This window comes from Mustela nivalis (genome assembly GCF_964662115.1).
Source record: "Mustela nivalis genome assembly, chromosome: 2".
Lineage (NCBI taxonomy): Eukaryota > Metazoa > Chordata > Mammalia > Carnivora > Mustelidae > Mustela > Mustela nivalis.
In genome coordinates this window covers 172,474,452-172,499,848 of record NC_139021.1, presented here as the reverse complement: position 1 = coordinate 172,499,848, position 25,397 = coordinate 172,474,452, and the positions used below count along the sequence as shown (strand labels likewise).

Below are 25,397 nucleotides of genomic sequence, written 5' to 3'. Positions count from 1 at the left end.
TACACTTCAGAGAATCACAATAAAGCTGCATGCAACAGATCAAAGAGTACACAGGACACTGGCACCAAATACATCCCACCCCCACCAACATAATTAGGTGGAATTTCATTTTAATTTAGCCACCTAAGCAAGCCCTATGAACTATATTATGATTTATTATTATAGAATCTAAATTACTTCTGATCATTTATTAAATTTGAGATTTGAGTATAAAAGAAAACCATGTGGCTGGTACGATCTAATCTAATGTCAACAGACTTGAGTTTCCCGAAATTGGATCAATCAATAAAAAAGAACAGGTGAGGTACAGGACCAAGAAAACAAAAGCTGTCTGCACATAATCCTCTTCCCACTGGAGCCTGTATAGATGAAGAACTCTTTGTCACTCTTTTACAGATATTACTCTAGAAATAATGTAGGTTCTTCAAATTGTATTTTATTAAATTTAACCATATTGATTTAACTCATTTCTCACATTTATTACTTTTTAAAATTTAGTGCATGTTAGAAGAGCACTAAAATTATATACTTAATGCTAATTCAAAATTATTAAAAACACTTAATGTATGAGATAGATCATTTAAAAGTTTTCTATAGGTAAAATATATAAGGAACATAAGTTTGACAATTTTTGAAGGTGGGATATAATTAAAATACTGGTACGAGATCTTGGTATTCAAGTTCTGAGGTAAATTAACTCTCCTAGCAGGATACAGTTCCTTTTCTCCTTCAGAAAAAATATAGACGATCCTACTAGGTAATAATTTATGTGCTAGGGGTGCAAAGAAATGCATAACTTCTGTCTGTTAAGGGCTAGTAGGAAAGCAATAATATAAACTGATAACAATATTGTTCCTCTCCTACTTTCCCATGAATCTAAATCTATTGGTCATTCTCTTTTCCCTAAACTTTACTCTGTATTGCCTATTTCTATTAGCACGTACATCTCTTTAAGATACCTTCATTAATGTACATACATGCACACAAACTTATGTGTGCCCTTACACTTGTACCTACGAAAAACATAATCCATATCCCCAAGCCATGACCACATCTCCCCAACTACAGCCATATCCTCTCCTTTGCAGAGAAAAAAAAAAGTTTGAAAAATACTTGTCTCTACTTATTCCTGTTACTTCCGCACATCTTACTTCTCTAATCTGGCTTCCATCTCCATCTCTCCAACAAAACTGCCTTAGCCAAGATTGCTTTGCCAACTTGCTCGTTTCTTTCTCTGAGCCCTTCTCAGGCCTTATTTTGTCTTTTCGAAGTGTTCTTACAGTATCCTCCTCCTCGGCATGTGATACGGAAGGCAGCTATGCTCACCACTATACCACCAACGCTCGGCATGTGATACGGGAACGTCCTAATTTGCTTCCCCGGCTGCTCCATCTTCATCTCCTGCCCATCAGTGATTCACCTCCTCCTGAGGACTTCAAAGCCATATTACCAGTCCCCGTATTTCCCATAACATATGATCTTGCTCTAATGGGGTAATAAAAGAATATGTGTGTGCATGTGTGTACATGTATACAGAAGTATGCACATCTGCCAAGAAAATAAAGAAGCATGGGAAATAATGAGTAACACTAGTTAAGCAAGAAGTATGAAATTTAGGTGTCAAGATGTATGTACACAGAATTTATTTAAGTAAGAGATGTTATATGAAAAAGTTATGTTATCCTACAAGTTTGGTAAAATTTCATATTATGTGTAGCCAGGAGAAATTGTTACATGTTAACCCCGAGAATTCAGGAGGCATGTATCATCAGCGAGCTGCTGGGGTATAAACCCAGGATGAAAGAGAAGAGAGTGTTTGAAGCTGAAGTTCATACTCGGTGGAAGTGCCATCGTGGAGGGGCACTAAGGAAAACTGCCCAGTGTGTGTCCTTGCGAGAACTGTTACACTGAATGAGAGAAATGGCTGGGCTGGCATTTAGTAGGAGACTCACAAGACACTTCCCCCACCATAAAATGTCCGGATTCCTGCATGACATTCAAAAGCCTTATCAGGCATTCATCTGTTTGTAACTATTTAAGCCCAACACCTAACTACATAGTCATATAAATACTAAGTATGTTTCGCACAGTTGTTATAACAATGACTGTTTTAAGGATGCACCCTCCATGCATTTCAAGAGATCACTATCCTTTGCTTTGTTCCTAACATCACCGGGAGTGGCTCCGCAGTCAGAAGAATCACGTAACTATACTGCCCGGCAGCTCTTAGAGATGGGTCACCAATATGACAAATCTCAGTTTGTTAGCATCTGCAGCTGTCATATTTGTGGTAGTTCTCTGAATAGATGACTACTGACTACTTCATTATATGTTGAAGCACAGATGTACACAAACATCTGGATATTAGAATATATATTAGTTTTCATAAATCACTTTCCTTTGCCTCTCTTACATTAGGACACCTTACAGCTTTTTAAAATCATGTATTTATGTAAGTTACATTGGTAATAAGTCTCATTCCATGTTAATAAAGGGGACACTGCAAAGTATTTCTTATAATGGCATGGAATAGAAGATCACTGGATTAAATTCTTGGAAGGACAAGAGTGAGGGGAACCAACAGCACTGCCGGAGATCGCCTAGTACAGCAGGAAGCCTGGCTAGTAACAAATAGTGGAGGTGCTATTCCTTGTTCCTCTGGTCACAAGTCCCTGACTGATGCTAATAACATCATAAGGAGAAAACCCATGTGCAAATAAGGAATATTTAGCAGTACCAGTACATGTGGTCAGGCTTATTTTCCCCCTTAGTGAATGGTCTAATGGAAAATGGAAAATGCAAGTAAAAATAGTGAAATAAATAGTTTTCTAGGTAATATAAAACTAGTAGTTTTCTAGGCAGAAAATGCAAGTAAAAATAGTGAAAGAAATAGTTTTCTAAGTAATATAAAAACTAGTCAAGGAGAAAAGGAGAATGACAGCAGGGAGAGGAGACTTGTTAGAAATCTACAAATTCCCTTTCTGTCTACAACAGCAATGCCAATCTCTCCCACGTGCAAAAACTGGAAGATATTCCCTATTTTGACAAAACGTCAATAATTGAAAGAACATTATTAGCCTGCTTATAGTGTATTCAATTCTGAGGATAAACACATTTTCAGAGACAACTAGAAAGGGCTATTTCATTGTTCCACAAGAGAAACCAGAGATGATTGTATTTAATATTAGTCTTCAAGATACATTATCTAAACCCAGAAACGTTGCATATAGAAGATGTAATCACACGCACATTTAAGATTACATTAATAGGTGGACCTCATGAATTATTTTGTTTGATAAACAAATGTTTATTGAGTGCCTGCTATGTGCTAGGGCATCGTGCTGCATTGTTTTGAAAATGCAGAGATTAAAGAAGACATAATCTTCTCAAACAAGGAGCATAGAATATTGGGAGAGAGAGATGAGTAAGCAGGCAACTCTGTGACAGTATGACAAGGCCCACAAAGAGGGTAAATGCAGGCTGCTATAAAGGAACAAAGATGAAATGCTTAGCTCAGAGTGAGGGCTGATTGCCTGGGAAGACCCTCCAGGGGACAATGGTAACCTGAGACCTGAAGTCCATTGGAAGGATATTGAGAAAGGTGGCAGTTTTGAATAACTATGGAGTTAGCAAACATCTCAATCAGTGGGGCAAAGATTGCTAGCAGATTTGGAAAAGAAAATATAAGTAGATTCAGGGCAAATCCAGTGTGGCTTTGTACCAGAAAGATAAGCCTGGGGGAGAAAACTATGATCACATCATTTAGTGTCTTTTACTTAATGCTGATAAGCATGGATTTCATACTGAAAGACAGGAGGAGGGACAATGGACAAAATAAATGAACGTGATAATTTCAGATGGCTACTTACACATGTGTAGCCATATGTACAAAAGCATATTTGTACACAAGCCAGTAAATTTTCAAAAAGGCACATTTCAGAGCTCAAAAAGAAAAGCATGTGAAAGCTTTTAAACATAATGTCATAAATCTGAAGGGTTTTATTTATGGGCCAAATGTGTTTTTTCAATTGCTGGCCTGTTGATTTAGTGTTTACAGTTTCAGTGTTATAATTATTTTATGCAGTGACAAATATAAACTATTACTTAAAAAGTGACTAATACAAAAGCTTCTGCCTAATTTTTAACTAGAAACTATACAACTACAATATTTAAGCTGGTAATAATAGACTTCCCATTTTACTAAACTGAAAGGAAATCAACACGCACTATAGACTTCTAATAATTCACCTATAATAAATGACCAATAATGATTTAGAAAATAGGACAAATTCAGAAAAAGGTCCATCTTTATCAAAATAAAATTTAGACAACTAGCAAACATTTCTTATCTAGTCGTTTTCATGCTTAATACCATATAATGGTATTGTTAGTTATTACATGACAATGTTACCATTACAAGCAAATATTTAATCTTTAGGTACCCTACGTCTCTTAAAAATAAGATGTATGCAGAATAGTATGCTCTAATTCTATTGAGTTGCTTTGAGACTATCTGAAACCCTGAATATACTGTTTCATTAAGGTTTTGCCCTTGAAAAATCAATGACATTTTATCATCAATTAACAGGAATGGCTACCTACATGTTTCCATTATTTTGGTTCTCCTAAATGTCTTCCCTATTCTGCAAGCCCTCTGTCCATGCTCACTTCCACTGGTCAGGTATATTTCATAAATCATTGGGGAAGCATATGTTATTGTGGTGCTAGAGAGAAAATGTATATCAGTACCAATTATCATTGGTCAGTGCAGGGGTCTTCTATGCATCAGGCTTTTGACTCATATCACAGTGAATTCTTTTCTAGTGATTGAAAATGATGAACGATTTTACCATCTCAAATGTATGCGAAAAATACAAAACAGAAATAGTTCCAACTCTCCTTAGATTGTATTAGTCACTTAAGCCTCCATGTTGCATCACCACTTCCTCATATCAGGGAGATCATATGATAGTCAAAACATACAAAAAAAACCAGTGATCTGGTAGGTACTTTTGGATAGAGAAATGCTATCTTTAAAGCTATGAAAATACACAAAATTATATGAAAGGCTAAAACTACAAAGAATAATTCTTTACTAACAATTATTTAGGATTCTACTATCTGGCATAAATTTATTAAAATCTGTAACTACATTTGTTCACAAGATGGCCCCAAGTGCATAGAAAACATAAATTCCTATAACTTATTTTATAAAGCTTTTTTTTTTTTAAAGATTTTATTTATTTATTTGACAGACAGAGATCACAAGGAGGCAGAGAGGCAGGCAGAGAGAGAGAGAGGAGGAAGCAGGCTTCTGCCAAGCAGAGAGCCCGATGCAGGGCTCCATCCCAGGACCCTGGGATCAGGACCTGAGCCGAAGGCAGAGGCTTTAACCCACTGAGCCACCTAGGCACTTTTATAAAGCTTTTAAACAAGAAAACTACAGTAGTCTTCATAATTACAATGGGAGATAACTGAAGAGTTTATTCCAGTGTATATTCCTGGATCATTTGGTTGGCCAATGTTAAGATCCACATGTGGTATTTATATACTGTTGCCATATAACAGGGAGATAATTCAGCATGAACCAACCATTGGTAAAGGAAGAGAACTAAAAAAGTCAACCTCAAAGCACATAATCAAATTGGTCAAAAGTACTACTTAATCATTTTATGAATCTGCATTGAAGCACATTTAATAATTCTTAGCAAGATACTTATGTAAAGGTCTCCAATCTAACTTCTCATAATTTTTATGACTTTCACAAAAACCTTAGTCATCTTTTCAAACATAACTTTTATTTTATTTCATGCCAACTTTAGGAGCATTGATCTTCCCCTAGTTTATAAAGCAGGTGGTGGCCAAGAGCTGAAGTAAGGGCTTGTGGTTATGTGTTTTTCCATGGCAAGCCAAGAAAACACTCAAACTGACTCTCATTCTGCCCAGAACTAAGTACACTTAATGATACACAGGTGGATGTTCTTAGTATATGCTCCACAAGGTCAAATTAAAATATGTTCAGGGTTATAAAAATTAGGAGATTTACTTTAGCAATTGGCCCAAAAAGCCTACTGCAGAGAGAAATTATTCAGAGGAGATCGGGCGCGTTCAGGGTGGTATGGCTGTAGACGAGAGAAATTATTCAGATTGAAATAGTCAACTAAATAATGGCAGAAATGGGGACAAGTTAATAAAGAAAAACACCCCAACAACACTCTATTAAGCTCTTTCTCTTACAAGGCATCATTCCGTGCTTTTCAGATGGCTGACTTAAGTATGCTATTGAATATTTATTGCCAAAAACAAGCAAAATGATGGAAAAATATAAAAAGAAGATAAAACAACAATACAATCCTCTCACATTTTTACCTTCTTCTTTGGTTTCCTTAAAAATCTTTTTAAATCCATACGATCAATTTTTCTATTCAAATGGATGTACATGTGTGTGTGTGTATGCACCTTCTTTTGGGAATCACTTATTTTTGTTTTGCTCACTAAGTATCAAATTATCTCTCAGACTTGTTGCCTCTTTAATTATTAATAATAAATATCTATTAAATATATTAGATTCAAGCAGTACCATGATTTCAAAAAAAAAACTTTCTTATCAATAAAATTTCATTTACATATGCATCATGGTAAGCAAAGACAAGACAAAGCCTCCAAGAAACAAACAAAGAGCTTACAGACCGCATCACCAAAATGTTTGGACAATAATGTCCAATTGCATCAGTTCTGCATATGCTAAGGTTTCAAAGTCTTTGAACATATTGGGAAGAAGGTCATTGAACTGATTTATTCTGCATGTGCACAGCTTAAGTACTATAATAATGAAATCACGTTCACTTGGAAGAAAATTGTCCAGTGTTAAGTTGCCAACGGCCATGTTAATAAGACTTCCTACCTAACGTGGCTGATAGAAGCTTCCAGCTCAAATGCTATCAATTTATTTAGTAATTCTAAACTCACAAGTGAAAGAAGAAGGGATACTTTCTAAAGAAACATAGATAATTCAGGTCTATTGTTATTCTTCATAACAATGGAGCTTTTAGTTCTATTCTCTAATTTACTGTCACTTTATCACTTTTATCTTCCACTTTAAGTCTGTTTCTTTTATTGGACTATCTATTCAGCTGATAATTCATTTAGACTTTTGAAGTTCTGTGCCATAAAAATTCCATTTAGCTGCTTCCTAAATAGTGGCTAATCTGCACAAATTTTAAATTTGACCTTAATGGAACAGCTTATTCCTGAAGTTATTAGGACATTGGAAAACAGATCATGTCCTTAAAAGTACACTTATTTTAAAGTTTTTTGAATCATTCACAAAATGAACTTTGTACAGAGAGATATGTGCAAAGTGTCTCCTTTTACAATAAAATGCAGTGTCATTTTCCCATTTGAATTCCTTCCGCGCGGTTCAGAATTTCACTCAAGCATCAGATGAGGTGTCAAAGTGCTTTGTTAACAAACTTATTTCCCAGATGTGGATAGAACAGGGACAGAAGGCTCAAATGCTCTAACATACCTAACAATTCAATTACAGTTATCTTATGGTGCCATCACATATTTTTCTTCAACAATCAAACAACCTCAGCTGGAAACCTCTAGCAATAACATAAATAAAGGACCATCTGGCTAGAATAATTAAGGAAGGCTGGAAATAAAACATTAATTAGTGCAGTATTTCAAACGACCTTCAGAGGCCTTATTATGAAATTATATCCAAACAGGTAATCATTTATTTCATGTTGCTGTTAAATTTAACTAGGCATGAATAAATATAAATACCAATTTTTAATTCTGAAAGGAATTAAAATGCCTTAAAATGATGAAATTATATTTCATTTAAATTCAAGCAACAAATAAACAAGTGGAAAAAAAGACACTTTAAACTTAAAAAATTTACATAACTCTAATTTCATAGAATTTTAACATCGAAAGGACCTTTGGAGAGCATAAGACCTCCTGAATTTACAGATGAAGAAACAGACACAAGATTTAAGGGATTAAATGATCTTCCCAAGGTCACGCACCTAAAGAAAAGTAGAGACTAGAGGCAAACACAGACCTGATCCTCATTCTAGAAATACTCTACACTGACTATGAGCACCTACACATAAATATTCGACACCAAGTGTGTTGGTTGTTACTTTGCCACTGCACTGAATTAAAACAGTATTTCACAAAATGCTGCTAATGTACACAATTACAGGCCACGCAACGAGACACCTAAAGTGATAAACTACCCTGAAACAGTCTGTGCCAGACATGACTTGCTATCTGTCAGTGGACGAAATTACTCTTTTAAGGTAGTTTATTACAATTTCATCCTAATGGAATGCATCAGATGTGTGTGTGTGTGTGTGTGTGTGTGTGTGTGTGTGTGTGTATCACTTCCAGGCCATGGTTTTTAAGAAGGAAGTGTACCTCCTCTAGTCTATTTACCGTCCTGTGCACTGGAATACCTCGGGAATGACGGAGCCATTCCCGATGAAAGGCAAAGATGAAAGGCAAAGGACTCACTCTGGAAAAAGCAGCTTCTTGGAGAGAACAGATACATTAAACTGGTCCATAAGAGAGAAAGAAGTTCCTTTGGTTACTAAAATTAGCACTAATACATTATTCAACTAATCAAGGGTCCAACACAGACCTGATGGACATTAATTTTCACACAACAGCGACCATTATTACAAAATACCAAAGCATCATTTTAAAGGAAGATTAGGAAAAAATAAAGGAACATTAGAAAAGAATTACACCTACTTCTTAAAATCAGTATAAATTTAAGACCCTTTCAATAAGCATAAGCTTTTTTTATACAAATCTCCCATAACTTCTGATATGCCCTCAGCTTAAGTGCATATATGATGTAAATTTTTAAAATCTGCAAAAACAAGGAGAGAACGGTCTGGAGCACAGTATAGACAGAGACTGTGGGATCTGAAGGCAGAGACTTGGTTTCAAGTACCAATTTTGCCTTGAGACGCCAAGGACTAAAACATGGCCATGTTCATCTTCACCATCTTCGCTCTTTAGCTTTCTATTTCAAACACAATTGAGATGGGGTGGCGGGAAATAAGTAGGGCTTCTAGAAGAGTTCAATAACAAGTCCATGCAGACTCTACCCTAAATCACTGCCAGAGACAAATAGAAGAAATAAAACCACTAGATTAACATTCAGAGTATGTTTCTAATGTCTGCTGTTGTCAAGTCTCCCAGCAGGCAAACTATGGGTCCACACGATATGACGCAGATCTTTTCATCTTAATGTTCACGGCGAAAACCCAGTTTGGTTAAATGCCAAAATTCGTAGCAAATTCTGTGGTGCTTGTATGTGCATTTAAAAGGGAAATCTCTGAAACGATATATATGAAACTAATAAAATTAGAAACCATTAGGAATGAAGTGAGAACTGTGTAGGATGAAGAACAAGGGAGAAAGGAAAATTTTTAGTTTCATGTTTTTGCTGACTTTCTTCAAGAGGGACAGTATATTTAAATTGAAAGAATGCAGGGGCGCATGGGAGGCTCAGTCGTTAAGCGTCTGCCTTCCGTTCAGGTCATGATACCAGGGTCCTGCGATCGAATCCTGCATCGAGTCCTTCTGGCTACCTGCTCAGCAGGAAGCTCGCTTCCTCTCTTCCCACTCCCTCTGTTTGTATTCCCTCTCTTGCTGTCTCTCTGTCAAATAAATGAAATCTTTAAATAAATAAATAAATAATAAATCAAAAGAATGCCTTTGTTTATCTCATGAGCAAGTCATGGATTTAAATAAAGACAGACCCTAATAGTTTTTTTCATTTATGTTATAAAATTTCACTTAAGTGAGTATGGACTAGATAAGCCAGATACATACTCTCCTATTGTTGAACACAGAAAAACACAGTAAGCAATGAAAGTCTTATTATGTGTATTTCAGAGTCTCTATAAAGAATAAACTACTCAGCCTGCCCATTAGGCTTGAGTGATGAGACAAAGTCTTGGTATCTCAGATAATGTCCCTGACTGTTTCTCTAAACTCAACTGAGAAATAATGTCAGAAGTGGTAATACCTGATTTTGTCTTGAAAATGACTAGTTCAGGGCTGTGAGTGCTTCACTAGAAATTTTAGATGAAATACAAGATACTTGAAATGATTTTAGGAATAAGCCTACTAGAACAAAGGAGGTTAACTCAAATAATCAAGCACGTCAAACGCAGGAATTATATTTATAGCCAGAACTTATTTTTGGCTAATAACATGCCGAGTATGTTGTTCTCAGCACCTTACACATAGTTTTCAAAGCACCATGAAATCCCTAGTAGGGTACCAGATGAAGAGAGGCATTGAGATGTAGTAATAAGTTAACATTTATTTAGCATATATCTTGGACTAAATCTTACATTTACTCATTTTTAAAAAATTCTCACAGCACTGTGAAATAGATGCTACCCAAATTTCCATTTAATAGCTATCAAATCTTGACAGTAGTAAATGACTAAACAAGAATATGAATCCAGGTCTGTCTGCCTCCAAGTCTGTTACTACATGATCAAAGTATTTAGGTTTTGGAATAAGGCCTGAATAAGAAACTTATTAGCTGTATGACCTTGAGCAAGTTACTTCCTCTAGGAGACTCATTTTCTTCATGTGTAGAAATGAATTTAAAATGCCTGCATTCGGGGTGCCTGGGTGGCTCAGTCAGTTAGGTGTCTGACTCTTGGTTTTTGTCTCAGGTCAAGATCTCGAGTCATGGGACTGAGCCTCATCACAGGCTCCAAGCTCAGTGTGGAGTCTGCTCGTCTCTCGCCTTCGGCTCCTCCTCTAGTTCTCTCCCTTGAATAAATAAATAAAATCTTAAAAAAATTAAATTAAATGCCTATATACAATATCATGGAGATTAAATGTGAGAATACAGTAGTGTTTCGTGTACTGGTTGGCTCACAGTGATTATATTTAGTTAAGGTGTCGTTGGTTTTTGTCAGGAAGGAATCCAACAGTAGACTGATTATAAAGAACAAAGGAATTTATTTCTGTATCACAAAACAATCCTAATGTTACTGATTCAGACGGCCAGAGCAGCTCCGTTCCTCATGACAATTCAGCTACCAGCTTCCTTGCAAGTCACTGGTCTTTTCAAACTTTTTGTGTCAAGACTCTTTTTCCTCTTAAAAGCTGTAGTGGATCCCAAAGAGCTTTTGTTTTTGTAAATTATTGCTCTCAAAATTCACTACATTAGAAATAAAAATTGAACATTTGAAAAATCATTTTTGATTTATAACAGCAACAATTCATTTTTTAAAAAAATTTAACAACTAAAATTTTGTGAGAATTTTTTATTGTTTTATGTTCACAATTGTTTTCACAATTGTTTTATGTTCACAATTGGCATTGTTTTATGTTCACAAATCTCTTTAATATCTAGCATAATAAAGGATGATCAAATTCTCATATATGCTTCTGCTTTCACTGTGTTATGACATATGTTTGAGTTGAAATACATGAAGAAAATCCGTATGCACATACATACGTAGTTGGAAAGAGGAGCAAGCATATTATTTATTTTTATTAAACAGAAGACATTGTATCTGGCTTTATTTTTTAAAATCTTGAAAATCTTTTTTAAAATCTTTTATTTTTTAAAATCTGAAGTATAACTTACACATGGTAAAATTCACTTTTAAATTACAGTTTTATGAATTTTGTTATATATATAAAATTGTGTAACCACCACTGTAATCAAGAAATAAAACAATGTATCAAATCAAGATATTATTTCATGGCCCTTTTTAAGCTAATCCCTCCTACAATGAGCCCTTGCTAATCACTGATCCATTTTTCCCCTAGAATTTTGTGTTTTCCAAATCCCATACAAATGGAATCAAACAGGACCTTTTGAGTTTATTGTTTCACTTTTTTCCCTCAGCATAATGTATTTTAGATTCAACCAGGCTGTTCTCCAAGGTTTTTTGTTTTGTTTTGTTTTTCCCTCAGTGCCAAGTAGCATTCCATTATTTAATAATTGTATTATTATTTATTATTTTATTTTTATTATTTATATAATGTATAATATTAATATAAATGATATATTATATTATATATTTCATATATAATTATATTATAATTAAATGAATTTAATTTATTATTATTTAATTATTTAATACACCCATTATTTAATAATATTTTATTTAATAATTCTATTATTTGTTCATTTAACAGGTGATAGACTTTGGAATTACTTCCAAGTTTTCATGTTTATTAATAAAGCTACTATAAATGTTCATATATGAATTCTGTGTACACATAAGTTCTTAATTCTTTTGGGTAAATATGAATGAATGGGACTGTTACGACAGATGGTGTGTATTTGTTTAACTACACAAAAATTTGCCTGTTTTCCCAAAGTGACCATATGACTTTGCATTTCCAAAGCAGTGTTTGGGAGTTCAGGTGTTAGGCATCCTTTCTGCTACTGTAAGAGTTTTCTTTTTGTTTTTTAGTGTGTGTGTGGTAGTACTAGTAATACAGTAATAGTAGCAGCAGCAGAAGTAATAGTAGTAGTAGTAGTAGTAATAGCAGCAGCAGTAGTAGTAGCATGTTGCTGTTTTAATTTACGCTAAGACAAATGATAGTGAAAAATTTTCAAGTGCTTATAAAGCATTCGTGCATCTTCTTTGTGGAAGTGTATGTTCAAATCTTTTGCATATTTTAAAAATTGTATTTTTTGTTTTCTTGTCTTTTGAGAATTTTTCATACATTTTAGATCTAAGCTCTTGGTCAGATAGTGCTTTGCAACAATTTTCTCCCAGTCTATGGTTTGTTTTTCATATTCATTCAGTAAGTCCAACCTACCAGTGTTTCCTTCCATAGGTCTTAATTTTGATATATCTAAAAAAATCTTTGCCTAACAAAGGTCACAAAGATTTTTCCATGTTTTCTTTTAGGTATTTTATGATTTTAGGTTTTAAATTTGAGTTTATAATCAACTTTGAGTTAATTTTTTACACATTAATATGAGGTTTATTTCTTATTTTGCATATTGATATCCAGTAGTTCCAACACCATTTGATAAAGAAAGGGTCTATACATGCTCTATTGAAATATATTTTAATCTTGGCTGACATTGATTAACTACATATTTTGGTGTATTTTCATTCCATTGATCTACACATCTACCTTCTTACCAATGCTGCCCTGTCTTGATTACTACAGTTTTCTTTTCCTTTTTAAAAATAATTTTTTATTTAAATTCAATTAGCCACCATTAGTTTCAAATGTAGTGTTCAATAATTTTAACTTGCATCTAACAGCCAGTGTTCATCAAAGAGTTTTAGAGGAGGGTTTCTCACCCTTACCATAATTGATATTTCCAGCAGGGCAATTCTTTGTTTGGGAGCAAACCGTGCATTGTAAATGTTTATCAGCATCTCTAGCCTCTATCCACTCAATGCCACTAGCAGCCTCCCAGTTCTGAGAGCCAAAATGTCCCCAGACCATTGTCAAATGTTCTCGAGGTTGCAAAATGGTCCCCTGTTAAGAACGGTGACTTCCTTCATTTATATGTGGAATTTAAGAAACAAAACAGATGAACATAAGGGAAGGGAAGGAAAAATAAAGTAAAAGAAAAACAGAGAGGGTGGCAAACCATCAGAGACTCTTAACTACAGGAAACAAACTGAGGGTTGCTGAAGGGAAGTGGGAGGGAGGATGGGGTTATTGGGTGATGGGCAGTAAGAAGGGCACTTGATGTAATAAGCATTGGGTGTTATATGCAACTGATGAATCACTAACTTCTACCCCTGAAGCTAATAATACACTATATGTAACTAAATTGAATTTAAATTTAAAAAAATTTTAAAAAGGAAAATCACTTCAGAATAGGCTTTGAAACTAAGTTTTATGAATTCCTTAACTTGTTTTTTTTCTCAAATTTGTTTAGGTGATTGTAATTCCTTTCCATTTCACATAAATTTTAAAATCAGCTCATTGATTTATATTAAAAACATACTGGAATTTTTATCAGGATTCTGTTAAATCTGTAGATCGATTTGAGCACTACTACAATCTTAACAATATTGATTCTTCTAAGCCATGAAAGAAGTATATTTCTCCATTTAATTAGGTCTTCTTTGATTTCTTTCATCAGTGTTTCATAAGTCTTCAGCACATTATTTTGTTGTTTTCCTTAAACATTTCATGTTTTTCAGATACTGTAAAAGTCACTCTTATTTATTTCAATGTTTCACTGTTCAAAGGCAGTATATAGAAATACCCATACTTTAATACATTGGTTTTGTATCCTTTGTCCTGATTTTGAAAACCTTTTGGTATTATATTACATAATGTACTTTCCCCCATTTTTAAAAGGTTTTTAGTTGTATTGGGTTATAACTGATATACAAAGAAACTACACACATTTAATGTATACATCTTGATGAGTCTGGACATAGGCATATGTCCATAATACCATCACCACAACTAATTTTATATCCATATAAATATATTTAATATGTTAAATATATCCATCTCTCATAATTTACTTCTATTCTTCTGTGTGTGTGTGTGTGTGTGTGTGTGTTTTGGTAAGAACACTTGAGATCTATCCAGATTAACCCTCTTAACATATTTTAAAGTGTATAATATCACATTTAAAAATGTAGATACTATGTTGTACAGAACATCTCTAGAAATTATTTATCTTGCATAAGAGAAATTTTATACTCTTTGAAAAAAATTCCCTGTTTTTCCTCCTCAAAGCTCCTGACAACCGTCATTCTATTCTCTGCTTCTAGGAGTTTTGACTATTTTAAATACTACATCTAAGTGGAATCATGAAATACTTGTCATTCTGTAATTGGCTTATTTCACTTAGCATAATGTCCTTTAGTTACATTCATGTTGTTGCAAATAGCAGGATTTCCTTTTTTTTTAAAGATGAATAATATTTAATTTTAAGTATACACCACATTTTCTTAATCCATACATCCATTGGTGGATGTTGGGCTGCTCCATATATTGGCTATTATGTATAATGCTATAATGAACATGAGAGTGCAGATATCTCTTTGAGATACATATTGCATTTCCTTCAGATATATACCAAGAAAGGGGATTGCTGATCATATGTCAGTTCTATTTTTAATTTTTTGAGGAAGTTCCATACTGTTTTTCAAAGTGGCTGCACCACTCTACATTCTCACCAACAGACTAAAAGAGTTTCCATTTCTCCAACCACCCTGCGCACCTGTTATCACTTGTCATTCTGTTACCTATCGTAACAGGTGTGAGGTGGTATCTTACTGTGGTTTGGATTGGTGTTTTCCCAATAAGTAGTGATGGTGATACCTTTTCATGTACCTGTTTATAATTTGGATGACTTATTTTGAAATATATTTATTCAGGACTTTTGCCCATATTTTAATCAGATTTTTTTTTTTGGTATTGAGTTATAAGACTTTCTTATATATTTTAGATACTTACCCCAAATCAGATAGATGATTTACAAATATTTCTTCCTAGTGTGTAGGTTGCCTTTTCATCTTGTTGATTGTTTCCTTTGCCGTGCAGAAACATTTCACTTTGATGTACTCTCACTTGTTTTTCATTTTGTTGCTTATCCTTTAAGTGTCGTATCCAGAAATTCATTGCTAATATCAACATCAAGGAGATTTTTCCTTATGTTTGCCTGTAGGAGTTTTATATATTCAAGTCTCAAATCCATTTTGAGCTAATTTTTGTGAGTGTTGTTAAGACAGGAGTCTAGTTTCATTCTCTTTCATGTGGATACCAATTTTTCCAACATCATTTATTGGAGAGACCATTCTTTTCACATTGTGTCTTTGGTTTCCTTGTCAAAGCTTAGTTGACCCTATGTAACATGAGTTTATTTCTGGGCTCTCTATTCAATTGACAAGTTTCCAAACTAAGTAAATTCCAGCCTCCTAAATTCTAGCCCAGAAGACAATACACAGTTCATCAAATGATGTTATGATCAAGTTGAAATCACATTTCAAAAGGAGACTATAATATTAATTTTTTAAAACATTTTATTCATTTGAAAGACATAAATCACAAGTAGGCAGAGAGGCAGGCAGAGAGAGAGAGAAGGGAGGAAGCAAGCTCCCTGCTGAGCAGAGAGCCCAATGCGAGGCTCATTCCAGGAACCCGGGATCATGACTTGAGCCGAAGGCAGAGGCTTTAACCCACTGAGCCACCCAGGCGCCTAGGAATTAATTTTAAGGAATGATTCAAAATTATAAATTTGGGTTGCCTGGGTTGTGCAGTTGATTAAGAGTCTGACTGGTTTCAGCTCAAGTCATGGTTCCAGATTCCTGGGATCAAGCCCCTCATTAGGCTCCCTGCTCAGCATGGAGTCTGCTTGATATTCTCTCTCTCCCTCTCCCACTGCCCCTCACACTCCTGCTGTCTCTCTCTTTAAAATAAATGAATAAAATATTTTAAAAATTGAAAAATAAAATAAAATTATAAATTTGATTTATTTCATGGTTTAGGACAATTTGGAGTATCTGTTTCATCTCAGTTCAGTTTCAGTAATTTGTAATTTTTGAAAAATTGGTCCATTTCATTGTAATTATTAAATTTATGGGAATAAAGATATCCATTGTATTCCCTAAACAGCTAAAAATCTGTAGTAATAACTTCCATTTCATTTCTGATACCATTTGTGTCTCTATTTTTCCTAGATTCTCTCTTTCAAGTTAGATTCTAGAGATTTATAAATACTACTGATTTTTTTTTTAAGAATCTGCTTTAACTTTCACTGATTTTCATTTTCCTATGTCAAGCTTCCTGGACTTCTGTTTTATCTTTATTATTTGCTTCTTTTTGCCTGATTTGTGTTATTTTTTACTTTTTTTCTAGTTTCTTTATGTAAGGAACTTAAGATTATTGATTTGAGATCCTTCTTTCTAATATAAGCATTTTAGTACTATAAATTTCCCTTTCAGAACTGCATTGGCTACATCCCAAATATTTTGATATGCTGTGTTTCTGTTTTCATCCAATTTCCTTCAGTTCTAAAATTTTTAAACATTTTCTTTGAGATTAATGGGTTATTTAGAACTTTGCTGTGTAATTTCAAATGTTTAAAGATTTTTTTTTCTTGTTTTCTGTTTTTGATTTCTAATTTCATTTCTTTATGGTCAGAATACACATTCCGTATGTTTCCTCTTAAATTTGTTATCTTTATGACCTAGGAGAATTTTTATCTTAGTGAATGTCCCTTGTTGTTGAGTAGAATATTCTTAAATATTCTATATTCTATATATATATATATATATATATATATAGAGAGAGAGAGAGAGAGAGAGAGAGAGAGAAAGAAAGATCATTGTATTCAGGGGCACCTTGTTGGCTTAGTCAGTTAAACAACTGCCTCTGGCCCAGGTCCATGATCTTAGGGTCCTGAGATTGAGCCCCACATGGGGCTACCTGTTTGGCAGGGAGCCTGCTTCTTCTTCTCCCTCTGCCACTCCTCCCGCTTGTGTTCTCTTGCTCTCTCAAATAAATAAATAAATAAATAACCTTAAAAAAAATCATTATATTGAGTATCGGACTGTACTATGATTCTATTTTCAATAATCAAAGATTTTTAAATCTCATGAGTAAAAGGATAGTCTATGGTTTATACCTATATTTCTATTCTTCTTATTGATCCTTCTTCCTGATGCCCCAAATCTCAGGCGTTTATCACTTCCTTTCAGTTTGAAGAATTTCCATTACATAACTGGTAGGTCTGTAGGACACAGATCCTTTCCATTTTCTTTCCTCTGAGAATGTCTTATTTCCCCTTCATTCCTGAAGGATAGATTGTTCCTCCAAATATAGAACTCATAGTTGAAAGCTCTTTTCTTTCATCATTTAAAAAATACTGTGCCACTTCTTTCAGGCCTCCCTGGTTTCAGAAGCAAAATTCACAGACATATAAACTGGTGTTGTAGATGCAACACATTAGCTCTCTCGGACTGCAATTTTCTTTGTCCTTGTTTTTTAAATTTAATTATGATTATTTCTTGGTGGGAATAATTTTGGGTATATCCTGCTGGGGTTCAATCAGTTTCCTGGATCTGTAGGTGTGTGTCCATTGCCAAGTTTAATAAGTTCTTAGCCATTATTTCTTCAAATACCATTTCAGCTCCACACTCTTTCTCCACAACTTCTGAGACTCGGATGACAGGAATGTTGGTTCTCAAGTTCTTATCCCACAGATCCTTAGTGTTCTGTTCATTATTTTAGTCCATTTTCTCTGCTGAGTGAATTCCATTGTTCTGTCCTCAAGTTCAATAATTCTATTCTCTCATCTCCACTCTAATACGGAGTCCATTCAGGAAAAATTTTTAAAAATTTGTTACTGAATTTTTAGGTTTTATAATTTTTTCTTCTTTTTCATTAAATATAGTTTTTCTTATATATAAATATATATAACATAAAAAATATTCACCCTCTTAAGGTGTCAAAATGAGTGGTTTTAGTTTATTCACAGAGTTTTGCAATTATCATTGCTATCTAATTCCAGGATGTTTTCATCACCTTCAAAAAATGCTCCATACTGATTATTAGTCACTCCCCCTTCCCTGTGTCCCTAGTCTCTGAAAACCACCATTTTCTATCTCTGTAGATTACATGATTTGGACACTTCATATAAAGGGAATCATACATTATGTGACCTCCTGTGTCTGACTTCTTTCACTTAGCATGATGTTTTCAAGGTTCATCCATGTTATAGCATGTGTTAATACTTCATTCTTTTTTTATTACCAAATAGTATTCCATTGTATGTAGGTACCACTTTTGGTTTTTTTCAGTCATCAGTTGATAGACATTTGCGTTGTTTTATTTTTTGGCTATGGCAAATAATACTGCAAAGAACACTTGTAAATAAGTTTTGTATGGGCATTATTTTTAAATTTTTTCTTGTATATACATGTGAAATTGCATGGTCATATGGTATGTTTAACTTCTGAGGTCCAGCCAAACTATTTTCCAAAAAGGTTTCACAATTTTACATTCCCACAGCAGATTTTGGAAGTTCAATCGTTCCACATCCTCACCAACACTCGTTACTGTCCGCCTTGTGGATGTGAAGTGGTATCTCACTGTAGTTTTGATTTGCATTTTCCTAACCACTAATGATGTTAAGTAATTTTTTATATACTTATTAGCCATTTATTTATATTCTTTGGGAAAAAACAAGTTCAAATTATTTGCTTATTTTCTGTACTTAAATTGATTTTGTTCATTATATTGAGTTGAATGAATTCTCTATATTTTGAATACAATTCCCCATCTTGATACAAGATATCATATTTGCAAATATTTTCTCCCATTCTGCAGGCTGTCTTTTTACTTTTTCAATGATGTCTCTTGAAGTGTAAAAGTTTTTCTTTTTATGAAGTTCAATTTATTTTTCCTTTGTTGTTGTGATTTTTAAGTAATATATGAAACCTCTACATAATTCAATGCCATAAATATCTATCCCTATGTTTTCTTCTAAGAATTTCATAGTTATAGTTTTATATTTAGATGTATGATCTATTTTCAGTTAATTTTTGTATATAGTGTGAGGTAGAGTGCTCAACCTCATAATTTTGCATGTGTGCAGCAAGGTATCCCAGCACCATTAAAAAGTCTATTCTTTCCTCCAATGAATTGTCTTGGTGCCCTTAGCAGAAACCAATTAGCCATGTTAAGGTTTATTCTGGATTCCCAGTTCTATTCCATTAATCTATATTTCTATTTTTGTGCCAGAACCACATTGTCTTTATTGCTATAGCTTTACAATAAATTTTGAAATCAGAAATTGTGTGTCCTCTAGCTTTGTGGTTTTCAAGAGTGGTTTTGCAATCATAGATCCCTTGAATTTCCATATGTATTTTTTTTTTTAATTTATTTGACAGAGAGAGAGTAGGCAGAGATGCAGGCAGAGAGAGAGAGGAGGAAGCAAGCTTCCTGCTGAGTAGAGATCCCAATGCAGGGCTTGATCCCAGGACCCAGGAATCATGACCTGAGCCGAAGGCAGAGGCTTTAACCCACTGAGCCACCCAGGCACCCCTCCATATGTATTTTAAGACCAGTTTTTTAACATCTGCAAGGAAGGCAGCTATGATTTTGATAGGAATTGCATGAAATCTACATACCAGCTGGGGAGTATTGCCATCTTAACAACAGTAAGTCTTCTAATTCATAAACATGAGGTATCTTTCTATTTATTTAGGGCTTCTTTAATTTCTTTCAACTATATTTTGTAATTGTCAGGGTATAAGTCTTGAAATTATTAAATTTGTTCCCATTTTATTCTATCTTATGCTCTTATAAGTGGAATTATATTTAATTTCAGTTACAGATTATTCGCTCCTAGTGTACAGAAATACAATTGGTTTTGGTATACGGGTTTTCTATAATTTCTATTTTTTTGCTGAACTTTTCCACTCTTGATTTTTAAAGAAAATTTGTAATTCATTTTTGAAAATTTTTATGATGGATGCTTTAAAATCCTTGATTGAAAATTCCAATATCTCACTCATCTATGTTGATATCAGTTGATTATCTTTTCTCATATACATTGTGCTTAGCTTGGTTGTTGATAAGAAGGGTAATTTTTTAAATTACATGCTAGACATTTCTATTATGATAGAAGACTCTGAATTCTATTAATATCTTATTATAGCAGACATTAACACTATTTAATTTTAGTACTCAGATCCGGGCAAACTTTTGTAGGCTGTGGTTCTGTTAGCAGTTTTTCAGAGTCTTTGTAGTCTTATTTTGGTCTGTATGGTATATTTGGTGTTTCTGGGGCTCCCAGTTAGCTCGTAACTTCTAGCATTATCTGAGGAGGTAAAAGGGATTTCCCAGGCCTGCCCTAGGCTACCTCTATGGGATAAGAACATGGTGAGATCCCTGTGTCGGTGTCTCTAGGCTGCCTCTATGTCTCTGGCATGAGGGAGGAGAGTCTTAAACCCTAGAGGACAAAGAGGCTTCTAGGACTGGTCTCTTTGTTATGAATGGGTCCCTTCTACTGTTCACCTGCTCACACCAAATATTGTTTTAAATTTTTATCGAAATAGAAAACACACAGAAGTCTATAAATCATAAGCACATAGCTTAATTGTCTTTCAAAAGTTTGATATATCTGTATAAAGAGGAGCCAGAATAAGAAATATTATTATTGGCAGCACCCTTGAAGGTCTCCTTATACTACTTCCAGTAAATACTACCCCTCACATGGGTGAGTACTAACTTGAAACAACATACTGGTTAGTTCTGCACGTTTTTAAACTTTAAATAAACTGAATCAGACAATATTTATTCTTATGTTTCTGGTCTTTTTCTTCCCCTTAAGTAGTCATTATGCTTGTGAGATTCATCTATATTGTCACATGAAACTGTAGAAGGTCACTCATTTTCTTTCCTGTGTGTGCCACTGAAACTTTAAAAAAATTCCAACTGTTGATGACTATTTCAGTATACCAGGGTCTGGCTACTACTAATAATGCTATTATGAACATTTCTGAATGTGTTTTTAGTAAATTATCAGGTACCTAGGAATAGAACATATCAGTCATATGCATATGATTAACTTTAATTACTAAACAGTTATCTAAAGGAGTTGTACCAACTTACACTCTTTACTGTATTGAATGAGTTTCAATTGCTACACATCTTTGACAACACTTAGAATCATCTTTTTTTCATTTTAGCCATTTGATAGTGATATAGTGTTATCTCACTGTAGTTTTATTTTACATTTTTCTAATGAATAATGAAACTGAAAATTTTTACATATATTTATTGGGTATTCGGATATCCTCTTTTATGGAGTGTCTGTCCAAATCTTTACCCTTTTTCCTACTGGTTTATCTGTCTTCTTTTATTGATTTGTAAAACTGGTCTTTATGAGTATGAATCATTTGTCAGGTTTATGCATTGAAAATATTTATTCCTACTCTGTAACTTATCCCTCTGGAACTAATCAATTGCATCTACTTTTTAAGTACTTGAGCAAAATATTTACTTCCATGTAGTAAAAAAAAAAAAAAAAATATATATATATATATATATATATATATATAAAATTTAAAATCTTCAGATTAAACATTTTTATCTAAATGTAATTCAAATGGCAAAGGATGATAATGATTATCTAAAATACAATTTTTCAAATCCTCTAGCATATGTAGTTACATTAGGCTTAATGGGTTACTAAATTACAGGGATTTTTGACGTCTTATTTGCTTACTGTCTGGTGGTCAATTAAACTCATTGTTCCACTATGAATTTTTTCAACCATAAAATAAGTTGCCTTTTACCAGGATCTAAGACTATCAAAATCCAAATATATGTATCACTATTCTTTGAACCATTCTGGAAATAGGTCAGTGCTTAATACGGTTGATTGAATTCAAGTGTCATTATAGACACTAATGAATTGCTACTGTGTAGCATGAAATAGAAAATCCATTTTATTGTAGTGACTTAGAAAATGGTGAGGATAATTTGCCAAAGATAATAAAAGTACATAATAATCATAGTGTGTTGTATATATCAAAATTTAAAGTGATTTAAAATGTTTTAATGGATAAAATTAGTTTACCTGACTTTTTTATAGATAATAATTTTTTAATTTTCAGATTCCAGTATTATTAATACTTCATTAGAAGATATTACATATAACACTAACTTTTCTCCCTCTTTTCTCTATTATAGGAATGATGACAGATTTAAGGATAATAAAAAATACAGATACTAATGATAAATTTGTTTTATGAATTCAAATGTCTTTACTCACAGCTAATACTAAATATAGAACTTGCTTCATGCCTACCATGGTAAATTTGAAAAGGCACACTTTCTAAGGCTTCAGTAGTATCAAATTACTTCAGAATCTCTTTTTTTTAAATTATTTCTGAAGCATAAAGGACTTGTTGCTAAAACTACTAATGAGGTTAAAAAAAGGCATTATTCGGTCATGCTTGCAGTATTTACAACTTTTAAAATGCACATGTCACACACTCAATAGGACAGGATGAGGAGTTAATGCTAATAAATTACCATTCATTCCATTAGTCTTGGAAACAATTGGAAACAAATGCAAGTAGCCCTGTGTTAGTATTACTGTCTGGACTTATTTTTTTGAATCAAAATCCATGGCTATCAGTCAGTCTGCTACTAATTTTTTTTTTTTTTTTTGGTACTAAAATATTTTAACTCATGCCTTTGAAATGACACTAAAGTCTATACAAGAAAAGAATTAGCTTGTGTCCTCATAGCATAAATCTATACATCAAATTCAAATACACAGAAAGAAACTGTCACAGATGAATCCCAAAACAACCAAGCCTACAAGCCTGTAGTGATAAAAATACTTACATTAGCACAGACAGAACTAAGACACGAATCCTCTGTATTTCATGATAGAAATTGTTTTCCCATTAGAGATTCATGCATTTTTGTAATGAATAATGGACAAGAGGAATGTCCCTTGAAATTTTAGCTTTAGGGCTTAAGATTTGTATTTATAATATTGACTGAAGATTTGAAAGCTTGCCTTTATATTATTCATGTGTTGTGGCTTATCAAAAAACTGTGTTATGTGATAATATCACTATTCTCTACTTAGTAGAATTTTCCAGTATGGTAAATAACAAATAAATAATGGAGTGTATATTCCATCACCATATGCATATTCTCTTTATATTAATAGTTTTCGAGAACTCTAAAAGAATACCAAAATATTGCAACAAGTAAAATTAGGTAGCTTGCTTGGATAAATAAAATTGGCTACATATTTGGGTAAAATAAGAGAGAGTTGATGTCCTATGCTAAATAGATTCTTTAAAAATTATAAAGCACTTATTTAAAGAAAGAAACTTCCAACTTCTGGTCTCTAGTTTTACTTTGAATATAATAGATAAGGAGTTCTTATTTATTGCCAACTTGCTTATTCACTGAAGATAATAAAAAATAATCAAGCATTAATATTTTCTTTTTTTCTGTCCTCGTCATAAAGATATTGTGCTTTTTCCACAGTAACATTTATTGGATTCACACACTCTGACTCACTTCCAACCACACAAGCCTGACAGGATCATCTATTACTTTGCATTCAGATAAGTGGATGATTACTCAGCCATATGATCTCCTTACCTCCACCTACTCCCTAAAAGTCACTTATCCATGTGGGTTTATTTAACACCGTTAATTGGTAACAGTGAATTTTAGACAGGTACAAGGCCACATCACTGAAGGCCGTATTTCCCATAATTTTCTGCAGCTAGTAATTTAAATTTTGAACAGTGGAATATGAACAAACCGATGAAGGTGACTATCACACATACTCTTTTAAAACATGAATCTGGGGACGCCTGGGTGGCTCAGTTGGTTGAGCGGCTGCCTTCGGCTCGGGTCATGATCCCAGCGTCCTGGGATCGAGTCCCACATCAGGCTCCTTGCTTGGCAGGGAGCCTGCTTCTCCCTCTGCCTCTGCCTGCCACTCTGTCTACCTGTGCTTGCTCTCGCTTCTCTCTCTATGACAAATAAATAAATAAAATCTTAAAAAAAAAAAAAACATGAATCTGAAAAAGTTCTGATTTCTCATTGCTCATGGTCACATGGGCTGGAATATAAGGATGTGATGCTTGAGAGCCAGCTCTGGCATGTAAATAAGGACAACCCGCTAGAGCACAGCAGAGTTCATTTGTGAACTTGTGGAACGAGCTGCCTGCCTGCCCTGAGCCACTCGCCAGCCTTAGAATACTATGGTAGACAAACACTTGTCTACCATGTTGATTTATTTCCCCATTGAAGCACTAAAGCCTGCATTCTAAATGAAAATAATCTAAATCATATAAATTATATGTGCATGCTATGAAAAATTAAGATGTGTTAACTATAGTTTTGTGATACAGTTATATAATACATGAGGCACCTGGATGGCTCAGTCAGTTAACCCTCTGACTCTTAGTTTCAGCTCCGGTCATGATTTCATGGGTCATGGGATCAAGCCCTTCCTCAGCTGGAAGTCTGCTTGAAGATTCTCTTACTCCACTCCTCCTCCCACTCATGGGTGTGCTCTTGCTCTCTCTCTTTTCTCTCTCTCTAGAATAAGTAAATCTCTAAAAAAAGAATTCTAAAATACATGATTCATATTTTAATGAGAGAAATCAAAATTTGTCCTTAAAGAACAATATCTTTAAAGATCTTTAAAGAATAAATACGTTCCATTATCTAAGTGCTATTTTCTAGAAGATCTTGCTGCATTATAACTGAACTTGTTCTAGAATGAGAGGCATCCATATGACAAGAGGTACGATATTACAGGAAATATGTTGCTTTTAATCAGCAGACCACTTGGGGGACATTTAACTGTACTTATTTATATAAATCCTATTAACTTC

General features: G+C 33.8%; 1 protein-coding gene across 2 annotated transcripts in view; it reads right to left on the bottom strand.

The window, feature by feature from the left end:
* Positions 1-25,397, bottom strand: part of ATRNL1 (attractin like 1) — an 815,229-nt gene that overhangs the window by 310,786 nt on the left and 479,046 nt on the right. The window contains exon 27 of one of the 2 annotated variants that reach the window (XM_082721458.1): positions 10,403-10,818. The exons of the other annotated variant lie outside the window; for it this stretch is intronic. Coding sequence (XP_082577584.1) covers positions 10,807-10,818 — 12 coding nt within the window. The 3' untranslated portion in view covers positions 10,403-10,806. Of the gene's footprint in view, positions 1-10,402; positions 10,819-25,397 lie in introns of those variants that run through there. 2 annotated transcript variants of the gene reach the window in all.